Source organism: Natator depressus, chromosome 16, assembly GCF_965152275.1.
Source record: "Natator depressus isolate rNatDep1 chromosome 16, rNatDep2.hap1, whole genome shotgun sequence".
Lineage (NCBI taxonomy): Eukaryota > Metazoa > Chordata > Testudines > Cheloniidae > Natator > Natator depressus.
The window spans coordinates 7,651,150-7,664,331 of NC_134249.1; the positions used below are offsets into that span (position 1 = coordinate 7,651,150).

The window sequence follows — 13,182 nt, forward strand, 5'->3', positions numbered from 1 at the left end:
TAACTCCATTAATGAGGCAAAGTGACTTGGAGCAAAAGGTCATAGATCAGTGGTTCTCAATCAGGGGTACGTGTACTCCTAAGGGTACTCTGAGCTCTTCCAGGGGTACATCAACTCATCTAGATCTTTGCCTAGTTTTACACCTGGCTACATGAAAAGCACTAGCGAAGTCAGTCCCGAGTAACATTTCATACAGACAGTGACTTGTTTATACTGTTTTATATACTATATACTGAAATGTAAGTACAGTATTTATATTCCAACTGATTTATTTTATAATTCTATGGTCAAAATGAGAAAGTCGGCAATTTGTCAGTAACAGTGGGGCTGTGACACTTTCGTATTTTTTGGTCTGATTTTGTAAACAAGTAGTTTTTTAGTGAGGTGAAACTTGGGGGTAGCCAAGACAAATTGGACTCCGGAAAGGGGTACAGTATTCTGGAAAGGTTGAGAGCCACTATAATAGACAACCCACAGATAATGCATGTGTTGTTATTCTTTTTTAAAAAAATAACAAACAATGGCTGCCATAGAATTACCGAAATGGGACCTTGAGAGATCATCTAATCCATCAGCCTATAATGGGGCAGGACCAAAGATATCTAGACCGTCACTGACAGACAGTAAGCTGCATCCTTCAGTTACCCCAGTAGAAGGTCAATCAGAAGTGTTCTGATCTACAATGAACTTGCTGGGGTCGTGGGCAGATTAGACTCAGTAGAGAAGGTACACTAGATAGAGTCACTGTTAGAAAAGGATTCGAACCAGAATGCTGAGAGGCCAGATCCTCTGATGGTGTCCATAGGAGTCACTCCCGACTTCAGTAGAGGAACGCCCATTTACACCAGCTGAGGATGTGGCCCCAGAAGCTCTGATTTGGTTCAAAACTTCTCAGCTCAATAGGCTGACCTTTGGCAAAGTTTAGATTCAGATCCAAGTCCAAACCCAGAGGCTCTGGTGGGTCATTTGTCACGGTAAAATAAACCATAATGACATAGTTGTCTCTAAGCACGGTTTGTGAACACACACACACACACACACACACACACACACACACACACACACACACACACACACACACACACACACACACACACACACACACACACACACACACACACACACACACACACACAGAGTGAATACCCAGCCAGCAACCCTGGTGCCTTGCAGTGTTTCATCCCTGCCAACGGCCAAGCCTGGTCCGTGGCTGTGTCCTGTAGGCAGTTGGGCATGCTATTCATTTTCAGCGGAGACGGACTCTCCTGGTTTCATTGGTGACAAGTGATGCGACGGGCAGACAGAGTTGCAGGGAAGATTTCTTTACCGAGCATACGTAGGGTATGTCTGCACAGCAAAGAACAACCGTGTCGGCCGACTTGGGCTTGCAGGGCTCAGAATGTGGGACTGTTTCATTGGTGTGTAGACGTCCGAGCTCATGCGGGGTGGGAGGGTCCCACAGCTGGGGCTCCAGTCCGAGCCCGGGCCTGTAGTCTACACAGCAATGAAACAGGGTCAAGCCTGAGCCCTGCGAGCTCGAGTCGGCTGGCATGGGCCAGCTGCGGGTTTTTCTTTGCTGTGTAGACATATCCGTAGAGGCCAGTGTTATGCTGGAAGGCTCATGTTTGTCTTGTAAGAGCATGGCCCAGCATGCATTCCTGATCCCTCCTGAAACCTGACCCTCTTTCTCCAGTTCCACTCATTGTACCACAAGCCTGTGTAACCCGTTTGGCTGGTCCTGCTGCCGTGTAGATCTCTGCGGTACAACCTCACAGGCTGCATCGCTCTCTGTGCGTGGCCCTTCTTGGCCAATGTGCCCCCTGCTAAAGCACTGTGGGAGAGCCGATTTTCCCACAATGCACTGCTACAAACGCGGCGAGGCACCCTGTCAAGTCATGAAGAAAGCTGCGGTGGACACAAGTCTGTCGTTTTTATTGTGACCAGGTCAGATGATGATGTCCCAAGACGGTTGGAAAATCACTGGTGCACTTTATAGTGTAGACGGGGCCTAGCTTGGCTACTTATTTTAGACCAGAGACCTCCGCAAGCAGTTAAGCCACGTAATGAGACCTGTGAGTGCATTTATCACCTGTGTCATAGCAAGGCGTACTTTTTAATTGCACCTCCGGTTGCTAGTTGTACAGGTTTGTCAGGCATTACTCATCAGCCTCATGATGAGGCCAATTGAACTAGACTCCAATGACCTTTTAATCTCTCATGTTACCTCACGTAAAATCAAATCAAATGATAACTGTCCTGTGGGGAATAACATCCTGCTGTGGCCAGGTGGATGAGCTAGTCAGGGCCCAGTCAGGGTTTTCCCTCTCAGGCTCCTCTGTGGCTCTGAGCTGAAATGCTCAGTGGGGGAGGAAGATCTGTGAACTCATCAGACCCCCCCAGCAAGACTCTAATCTAGAAGCATTACATCAGGAGGAGAAATGTTCATTGGCTGATCCTGCCCTGAAGGCAGAACAGGGTTCCTTCCAGCTTCTGAAAGCAGCTTTGTTTGAGAAATTAACCCTTTCCTGGGCACCACACGCAGCTTTGCCGATCTTGGGTCCAGATTTAGATTGGCCTCAGAGCTGCCTGTGGCCCCGAGGAGATGGTCTGGCAGTCAGTTATCACTAGGGTGCAACTGTGTCCCCTTTCCCCTGGCCACACCCTTGTGCTTGGGGGCTCAGGAGATAGTCTGGCCCTACACCATCTAAGCCATTCTTCAAATAGAAGGGGACACCCCAGGCCTAGGTAGCCAGCTAAGCTGGGTTTTTGGCTGCTTTGTGTCACAGAGCTGTGCAAGGAAGACTCGGCCCCATCAGGGCCAGCATGTCCTGGGTGTAAGATTCTTACAGTACGTGCTGAGGGTAGACCTTTTAATGACCATGAGCTGCCAGGGCGTTGCTTTTATGTCATGCCCAAGGCACTGGTGAGTCTGGCTTGTTGTGAGTGTGTACCAGGGAATGGTGAGAAGAGCAACCTGAACATGCTTGTTAGGGCTGGAGATCGATTTTTAGTCTGGATTCTGGGAGGGACAGATAAATTGCTGAGAACCAAGGTGTTGCTTCTGAGTTGGTGAAAGTGATGGTAGGGAACAGGGGGATTAATTGTGCTGGGAAAACAAGTGGAACCCCCTGGCCCAACACTAAAACGAAGGGGGTTCAGAAAGGGCGTAAAGCAGAAAAGAGAAGAAGGTAGGAGCCAGTACTGCAGGGGACAGAATATAAATACAAACTGCAGGTATCTGTGGCGATGACTTGAGGGAGGCAGCCGTGTCTCTCTATTTATATTAGGTACTTATCTGGCCATCCTTACCATAGTACCTGAGCACCTTGCATTCATCATTATATTTAGCCTCACAGCACCCGAGTGATAGGGATGTACCTCCTCCCTATTTCACAGCTGGGGAACTGAGCACAGTGAGACCACGTGACTTGCCCGGGGTCACACCTGAAGTCTGTAGTAGCTCAGGGAATTAAATCCCGGTTTCCCATGTTGAAGGCAAGCTCCTGAACCTCTAGAGCATCCTCCTTTCGGGGGGGAAAGGCTGAACTGAGATGGAAAGAGTTTCTCTCCAATGGAGAAAACAGTCAACCTTGAGCGCTGTTTGTTGTAAGTTTCAATACGTATTTCAGTCTTGGTGGGTGGGGAGGAATAGACGTAACTGACTTTTAAATTAGCTTCTTTTTGTTAATTTTGGGCCAATTGTGCAAGTCTCACCCTGCGGAGCACTTACTCACAGGAGCAGTCCCAGATGAACCACTTGTGTGAGTAGGGGGATCATCTATGGGTGAAGTTCACCCCTGTGCTGAGGGCCAACACCCCACTTAAGCCCTCAAAATAGGACGTAAGTAGAGCATAATCCCTTGTACTGGCCTTTTGCAAGTGTGTGAATTTCACCCCACCGTGAATAAAGGCTGCACAATTGGGCAGATTGGTTCAAATCCTGACCACTCTGCTCAGAGCCAGAGTCTGATGTCCTTGCTCACACTGAGTGGCACCTTGCTGCACAACTGGTCCCATTGGGGTTGATGGGATGACTCCCACACCGGGGCCTTGTCTTCACAGTGGGTGCGTCTATACTGGAGTTGGAGGTGTGATTTCCCGCTCGGGTGGATGTGCCCGTGCTGGTTTTGAGCACACTAGCACGCTGGAAATGGCAGTGTAGCTGTGGTTGCACAGATGGTGGGAGGGGCTAGCCGACCCAGGTGTGTACTTAGCATTTCAGACAGGATCCTGCTCAAGGCAGCTAGCCTATCCCACTGCTCACACCACCGTGGTTGAACTGGTATTCTTGGCATGCTGGCTGACCACAGCGAGCGCACGTGTGTCTGCCTGAGCTGAAGATTACACCTGCAGGGAATGAGGGGTGTGTTCTCGGCTCAGTTTGGCTAATCCCAGCTGGGATCCTAGACAAGACAAGGCAGTTGCAGTGTTCAGCCAAGTTAGTGGGTCAAGTTGAGCTCCAGTCTGACCTGTAGTCTTTGCCTGGGCGTTGCTGTTCCTGTTCTGTGCTGTGTGAGTAGCGATCGAGATGTCTGCGCCGGCGAAATCTGCCCCTGCACCCAAGAAGGGCTCCAAGAAAGCGGTGACTAAGGCCCAGAAGAAAGGGGAAAGAAGCGCTGCAAGACCAGGAAGGAGTTACTCCATCTACATGTACAAGGTGCTGAAGCAGGTTCACCCTGACACCAGTCTCTCTTCTAAGGCCATGGGCATCATGAATTCCTTTGTCAATAGAAAAGGAGGACTTGTGGCACCTTAGAGACGAACAAATTTATTTGAGCATAAGCATCCGATGAAGTGAGCTGTAGCTCACGAAAGCTTATGCTCAAATAAATTTGTTCGTCTCTAAGGTGCCACAAGTCCTCCTGTTCTTTTTGCGAATACAGACTAACACGGCTGCTGCTCTGAATCCTTTGTCAATGACATCTTTGAGCGCAGTGCTGGGGAGGCGTCCCGCTTGGCGCATTATAACAAGCACTCGACCAACACCTCTCGGGAGATCCCGACCGCCGTGCGCCTGCTGCTGCCTGGGGAGTTGGCTGAGCACGCTGTGTCTGAAGGTACCAGGGCTGTGACCAAGTACTCCAGCTCCAAGTAACCGGTCTGTGTGCTCCCCAAGAGACTTCAATTTAAAAAACCTTGTGTTGGAGCTGCAGCTGCCTTGGCTTCACTAGAGTTTGGATTGAAGTTGGCTAACTTCAGTTGAGAACACGTCTTTGTTTGCAGTGAAGACAAGGCCCCAAAATTACTCAGTGGGAATAATGGTATCAGAGTCTGCTCCTCCATTTTAATTCAGTCTTTACTCAGGCAAAGGCCCATTGACTTCAATGAGAGCTTGGACTGAAGGAGGCCTACTCCTTGCAGGGCTTGTAGATGAAGACAGATAAACTGTAACTTCCACTATGCTTGGGGCTGAGCCTCTGAACTGCATAGGGAGGGAAGAGAGATTTCCCATCTCACCTTTGTCCCTCTCTCTGTATTTCAATGCCAAAGTCACACAGAGAAACGTCCCATCAGGGAGGAGAGAAGAAATCCAGCTAACCAGATTAGCATGATCATAACCCTACCTTGCACATCCCTAGTGCTTCTTTTCAACAGAGGATCTCAAGGTGCTGTCAAGGCATTAACCTGTTCATGCTCACAGCACCCCTGTGAGGTAAGCAAGTGCAGAGTAATGGGACTGGCCCAGCTGAGTCCTTGGCTTGCTCCTCCCTGGTTCTCTTTGCTCCTTTGGAGTTTGAATTAAAAGGAAGGAGGTGACTAGCAGGGAGTGGGGAGGCTCTCCATTAGGGTGAGGGCTGGTCTGCATGAGAGGAAGCAGTTCAGGGGTTCCATGGAGGTAAATAATGAATCACCATCTGCCTATAAGAGCATGCATGCCCAGATACAGGAACACCATGAACTCATGCATGGATGTAGACATCTGCACACACACATGCATGAACGGATGAGCATGCACACCCCTGAACAAATGTACACGCATAAACATATGAGCGCACATACACCCTCTTAACTACATGTTGAAACGTACCAGGATGTTGCACTCAAAATGGAATGTGTCCACCAGCAAAATCAATAGGAGAGAGATTCTTTCCATCTCAGGTCAGTCTTTTCAAAGGACCATGGCTATCTCCATGGACAGAGTAAATTTCACCTTTATCTTGGAATATTCAAGGTTAACTTTGACAGAGCCCGTTCTATTGGCTTTGATCCAAGATGACTTTATTCTGAAATGTTAGTAAACAGTAATATTGAGCACCTATAAGGCACCTAATATGATCATGGAATGGCTGGAATTTTCCTCTAAATGATATGCCCAATGGAAGGAATAATTTCTGTTTTTCATAGGCACTGATTCCCTTCTTCAAACTCTCCTTTGCCATGCCTACAAAAAACCTGACAACTGTTAGGCAGCTGGTGTTTTATAACCATTGCCTACCATGTTAACCAACGTTGTTTCATGGTTTCCTTGTTTTCCCCTGTCATATATATAAAGGGAAAGGTAAACACCTTTAGATCCCTCCTGGCCAGAGGAAAAACCCTTTCACCTGTAAAGGGTTAAGAAGCTAGGATAACCTCGCTGGCACCTCACCAAAATGACCAATGAGGAGACAAGATACTTTCAAAAGCTGGAGGGAGGGAGAAACAAACTCTCTCTCTCAGTCTGTGTGATGCTTTTGCTGGGGACAGAACAGGAATGGAGTCTTAGAACTTAGTAAGTAATCTAGCTAGATATGCGTTAGATTCTGTTTTGTTTAAATGGCTGGTAAAATAAGTTGTGCTGAATGGAATGGATATTCCTGTTTTTGTGTCTTTTTGTAACTTAAGGTTTTGCCTAGAGGGATTCTCTATGTTATGACTCTAATTACCCTGTAAGGTATTTATCATCCTGGTTTTACAGAGGTGATTCTTTTACTTTTTCTTCTATTAAAATTCTTCTTTTAAGAACCTGATTGCTTTTTCATTGTTCTTAAGATCCAAGGGTTTGGGTCTGTGTTCACCTACGCAAATTGGTGAGGATTTTTATCAAACCTACCCCAGGAAAGGGGGTGTAAGGTTTGGGAGGATTTTGGGGGGAAAGACATTTCCAAACGGGCTCTTTCCCTGTTATATACCTGTTAGACATTTGGTGGTGGCAGCGATAAAGTACAAGGGCAAAAGGTAAAATAGTTTGTACCTTGGGGAAGTTTTAACTTACGCTGGTAAAAGTAAGCTTAGGAGGTTTTCATGCAGGTCCCCACATCTGTACCCTAGAGTTCAGAGTGGGGAAGGAACCTTGACATCCCCCTTCCGACTGTCTGTATCCACCCCTTGACTCTTGTCTCATACTTAGGCCTGGTCTACATTAGGAAATCAGGTCCGTATAACTACATCGCTCAAGGATGTTAAAAATCCGCACTCCTGAGCAATGCAGTTAAACTGATCTAAAATATGGACAGCACTAGGCTGACAGGAGACTTCTCCCGTCAACCTAGCTTCTGCCATTTGGGGAGGTGGAATATCTAAACCAATGGGAGAACCATCAGCATAGGTACCATCTTCACTGAAACACTACAGCAGCATAGCTTGAGAGCTGAATTGATAATAGTGTATAGGGACCTTCATAGGGAGAATATACTGAGTATTAAAGGGCTCTTTAGTCTAACAGAGAGAGGCAGAACAAAACTATTGGCTGGAAGCTGAAGCCGGACAAATTCACATGAGAAACGAGCACAGATTTTTAACGATGGGAGTCATTAACCCTGGGAACAAACTCCCAAGGGAAGTGGTGGCTTCCCCATCTCTTGATCAAGACTGGCTGCCTTTCTGGAAGGTGCGTTAGTCGAACACAAGTTATTGGGATCAACACAGGAGTAAAGGTATGAAATGTAAAGGCCTGTCCTAGACAGGAGGTCAGACTAGACGATCTAATGGTCCCTTCTGGCTTTAAACTCTGTGAGTCTATGAATGGGTCCTTCTCGGTGGCTGGGGTTCCTAGGTGCTAAGGGAGTACAAATAATAAACGGATGGGTCAGGGATTAGCGGCACCTCAGAGTCACAGCAAATAGCTCAATAAAGACATCTGCTTGATTTGGTTATATTTTTGGACTGTGCTTCGCACGATGGGGTCTTAGGCCAGGAGTGGTGCTATCATAAATAAATAATGACAATGGAGTGTGGTGGTCACAAATCAGCTAAGATGTTACGGTGTGCTGAGGACAGAAAATGGCAAGGGAAATGTTTTAATATCAGTATATAAATAAACCCGTGGTGTGACTTCACCTGGATGACCCTGGTATTTGCTACTTCATCTACAAAAGGCTGCAAAAGAAGTAGAAAAGATCCAGACCTTCGCTGGCTTGAGGGGTGCATGTTTTCAGATGAGGCTTCAGTTTCCTGTCATTGGTTCTTGTTATGCCTTTCTTCGCTTGATTAAAGAGCCCTGTTAGTACCCGTGAAGGTGCTTAGACAGTATAGTCAAGTCACCTCTTGATCTTCTTTTTGATATAAATCCAGGGGCCTGACTCAGCCCAGCTGTATGCTTTGGCTCCCTTGGTTTTGTCTAGATGAGTATTTTTTTTTTTCTCCCACCATGGGTGGAGCTCAGGTGCCTGGCTTATGACGTTATGGGACGTTCATTACGCTGCATGGCTTTCTCTCCAGTGTGAATACCTTGCCTAGAAAAGACAACAGGCCAAGGAATTGTGCACAGTGCTCCTCAGTGTAAGAAGTCCACACTGCATGCCTTGCTCCCACAGCACACCCCTGGCACCACAAACCGTCTGGAAATGGTCCTGTGATTTGCAATTGCACTAAAGATAAAGAGGTGTTGCCTCACCTTGATGAGGATAAAGCTTATGCTCAAACAAATTGGTTAGTCTCTAAGGTGCCACAAGTACTCCTTTTCTTTTTGCGAATACAGACTAACACGGCTGTTACTCTGTCACCTTGATGTGTTCACATAACTGGCCTGTGTGTCTGTGCCTCTCAGTCATTACGTAGTTATTTAGGGACATTTCTATAGAACTTCTCACTAAAGTCACTGGTTGCCTCACAAATTCAGCCTCACACTCTCCCTTGGCTAGGGAAGTGTTATCATCTGCAGTTTGTAGATGGAGAAACAGAGGGGTGACACAACCAGCCCAAGTCACACAGGAAGAGACGGTTAAGAAATGGGACTTAGATCTGATTCGGAAGAAAACTCCCATGCTTTAACCATTACACCTTCCCCCTTACAGATAGCTCTATAATATACTAATAATGTTTTGCACTTACTGATGGTCTTTGTGTGTGTACATTGATATCCTTATTTTATTTCATAAATACAGCTACACTTTGCTCCCCAGGTAGAGACTGGTGTCTTTGGTCCCAAAGGAGAACAGATGCAGTTATTTGTTTTTTAACCTGGGATTTTGACAACAGTTACATTTTTCCAGGACACATTTCATATTCCTCAACACTTTTAGTCTTTTGATGAACTTTGATGAACTTTTGATGAACCCAAACAAAACATTTGTTTTAAAATTGTAGGGAGAATCCTGCTTCCTCATACTTTTTTAATGTATCTTTTTTCAGCAGAAAAAAAGAGGGGAAGGGAGAGATTTTTAAAAAGTAAAAGAAAGTGGGATTACACCTCCCCGCCCATGAAAACATTTCAGAACATTTTTTTTTAAACTACAATTTTTGTTTAGACATTTTTGTCAAAAATTTTTGTAAAAAATTCAAATTAAACAAAAATTATTTAATTAAAATGTTATTATAACATACTTTTTTTCACCAGCTCTAGTTGTGAATTTCATGCCTCATGCTTCTTTATGTGCTGTTGTATAAGAATTGTACTTTCAGTGCATACATGTAGCTGCAGATGAGCAGACAATTAGGTATGTAAATAGTCTACAAATACGTACCCCATTGGCAGAACATAATCAACCAAGAGGTGAGGAGTAGGGAATGGTGAGTGAGTTGGCATTCACGTGTAAGACATTGTGTCCATATAGTTATGTTATGTAAATTGCTAAGCAAACTGCAACCATGGATCCTTGTAGCTCCTGGCAAAAGAGTCAATTCTGAGGTTTCATAACCATCCATATAAGAAAAATACTCATTATCCAGAAAGAGAGATAAAATTTACAGCTTGCAGTTGTACTACAGCATAGGGAGCATACCTAATGGATAGACCAGCGAATAGGGTGCCTATGTTCTATTCCTGGCTCTGCTACTTATTCACACTTTGGCCTTGGGCATGTCATTTCACTTTTCTGTGTCAGTTTCCCTTGTGTAAAGAGGGGATAATAATGATATCAGATTGGAGGGAGGTCTCAAGTGGGATTCCAGAGGGATGTGTTCTGGGTCCGGTGTTGTTAACATCTTTATTAATGACCTGAATGTAGGAATAGAGAATGTATGGATCAAGTTTGCAGACGACACAAAGCTGGGAGAGTTGCCAATACTTTGGAGGATAAAGCTAAAATTCAGAGGGTGATACATTGGAGAACTAAGCCATAGACCACAAAATGAAATTCAATAAAGACAAATGTAAGGTGCTACACTTAAGGAAGAAAACACAAACGCACACAAATACAGAATGGGGGATAACTGACTTGGTGACAGCACTGCTGAGAAGAATCTGGGAGTTGTTGTGGATCATAACCTCAACGTGAGTCAGCAATGCAATACTGTTGCAAAAAATGCAAATGCAATTTTAGGTTACATTAACAGAGGCATAGCATGCAAGTCATGGGAAGTGATTGTACCTCTCTACCCAGCGCTGGTTAGGCCTCAGCTGGAGTACTGTTGTGTCCAGGTTGGTCACCAATGTATAGAAAGGATGCAGAGAAACTGGAAAGGATCCAGAGGGAGCGACAAAGATGATGAAAGGGATGTAATCTTTAGTTTGGAAAAGTGGAGATTAAGGGGGGACACAATAGCAGTCTTCACAAAAGGCTGCCATAAAAAAAGATGAAGAAAAGTTGTTCTCTCTTGCCACAGAGGGCAGGACAAGCAGCAATGGGTTCAAGCTATAGCAGAGCAGATCTAGATTACATCTCAGGAAAAACTCCCTAACTGTAAGAACAGTAGGACAATGGCACAGACGCCTAGGGAGGTTGTGGACGCTCCTTCACTGGAAGTTTTCATAAGGAGGCTAGAGATCCACCTGTCTTGGATGGTTTAGACCCAACAAATCTTGTCTCTTGGCACTAGATGACCTTTGCTCTCTTATAACCCTATCATTCTATGCCTATTGACTTCAAAGAGTTGTGGTGAAGCTTAATTACTAGCGTTGGTAAAGTGCCTTGGATGGGATCACTAATGGGACAGAGCACTCCCACTTTTGCTACTACTAGCCGGATGGTACCAATGCTAGGAGACTTTTGGAAAAGTGCTTGCAGAGCCCAGGCCTTAATCACCAGTGTGAATCCAGCCAGGTTGGTGGTAACCAACAGCTGTTCCCTTTCCCAGCTAATGGCTGCTAAGGGGTCCAGGTGAAATTAATTGGGGTTTCAAGTCAATTTCTACTGGATAGCCATTCTCATCACAGGATCTACCATCACAACTAACAGTTCTTGCCCCCCTCTTTACTGGCAGTCTCATCATAGAGAAACCCAGGACAGAATAATGGGTCATTTCAACTGGAGTCTCTTAAAAGTCTAAAAAGAAAAGGAGGACTTGTGGCACCTTAGAGACTAACAAATTTATTAGAGCATAAGCTTTCGTGAGCTACAGCTCACATCATCATATGCATACAGTGGAAAATATAGTGGGGAGATTTTATATACATAGAGAACATGAAACAATGGGTGTTACCATACACACTGTAACAAGAGTGATCAGGAAAGGTGAGCTATTACCAGCAGGAGAGCCCGGGGGGACCTTTTGTAGTGATAATCAAGGTGGGCCATTTCCAGCAGTTTACAAGGACAGTAGGAGGGGAAATAAACAAGGGGAAATAGTTTTACTTTGTGTAATGACACATCCACTCCCAGTCTTTAGTCAAGCCTAAGTTAATTGTATCCAGTTTGCAAATTAATTCCAATTCAGCAGTCTCTCATTGGAGTCTGTTTTTGAAGTTTTTTTGTTGAAGAATTGCCACTTTTTGGCAGAGCCAGAAGAGTACCCAGAAGTTACCTACTACAGGACAGGTCCAACAAAGAAAATAACAGAATGCCACTAGCCATCACCTTCAGCCCTCAACTAAAACCTCTCCAATACATCATCAAGAATCTACAACCTATCCTGAAGGACGACCCAACACTCTCACAGATCTTGGGAGACAGGCCAGTCCTTGCTTACAGACAGCCCCCCAACCTGAAGCAAATACTCACCAGCAACCACACACCACACAACAGAACCACGAACCCAGGAACCTATCCTTGCAACAAAGCCCGTTGCCAGCTGTGTCCACATATCTATTCAGGGGACACCATCATAGGGCCTAATCACATCAGCCACACTATCAGAGGCTCGTTCACCTGCACATCTACCACTGTGATATGTGCCATCATGTGCCGGCAATGCCCCTCTGCCATGTACATTGGTCAAACTGGACAGTCTCTATGTAAAAAAATAAATGGACACAAATCAGACCTCAAGAATTATAACATTCAAATATCAGTTGGAGAACACTTCAATCTCTTTGGTCACTCGATTACAGACCTAAAAGTGGCAATTCTTCAACAAAAAAACTTCAAAAACACTCCAACGAGATACTGCTGAATTGGAATTAATTTGCAATTAAAACCTTGATTATCACTACAAAAGGTCCCCCCCGGCTCTCCTGCTGGTAATAGCTCACCTTTCTTGATCACTCTTGTTACAGTGTGTATGGTAACAGCCATTGTTTCATGTTCTCTGTGTATATAAAATCTCCCCACTATATTTTCCACTGCATGCATCTGATGAAGTGAGCTGTAGCTCACAAAAGCTTATGCTTTAATAAATTGGTTAGTCTCTAAGGTGCCACAAGTCCTCCTTTTCTTTTTACAGATACAGACTAACGGCTGCTACTCTGAAACCTGTTAAAAGCCTAAGTTGAGGAAAGGAGCAGTGTGGGGGAAAGCTTGCAGGGCTGCTGTCTATACTATCCCCGTTCTGTGGATAAACAGGGCTTATTAATTCTTCCAGTGTCCACAATCTGCCTTTCCTCACCCAGGCCTGAGTCTCCAGGAGGAGCCTTTCACCAGCACTAAAGTCACACCAGTTAATTGC

The 13,182-nt window shown here is 45.3% G+C and overlaps 1 protein-coding gene across 1 annotated transcript; it reads left to right on the plus strand.

Moving 5' to 3' along the window:
- Positions 1-4,528: 4,528 nt before the first annotated feature.
- Positions 4,529-5,095, plus strand: LOC141999769 (histone H2B 5-like). Its single transcript, XM_074973512.1, has 2 exons — positions 4,529-4,717; positions 4,907-5,095. The coding sequence occupies exons 1-2, from the start codon at positions 4,529-4,531 to the stop codon at positions 5,093-5,095; spliced, it is 378 nt and encodes a 125-aa protein (XP_074829613.1).
- The last annotated feature ends 8,087 nt before the right edge of the window (positions 5,096-13,182 follow it).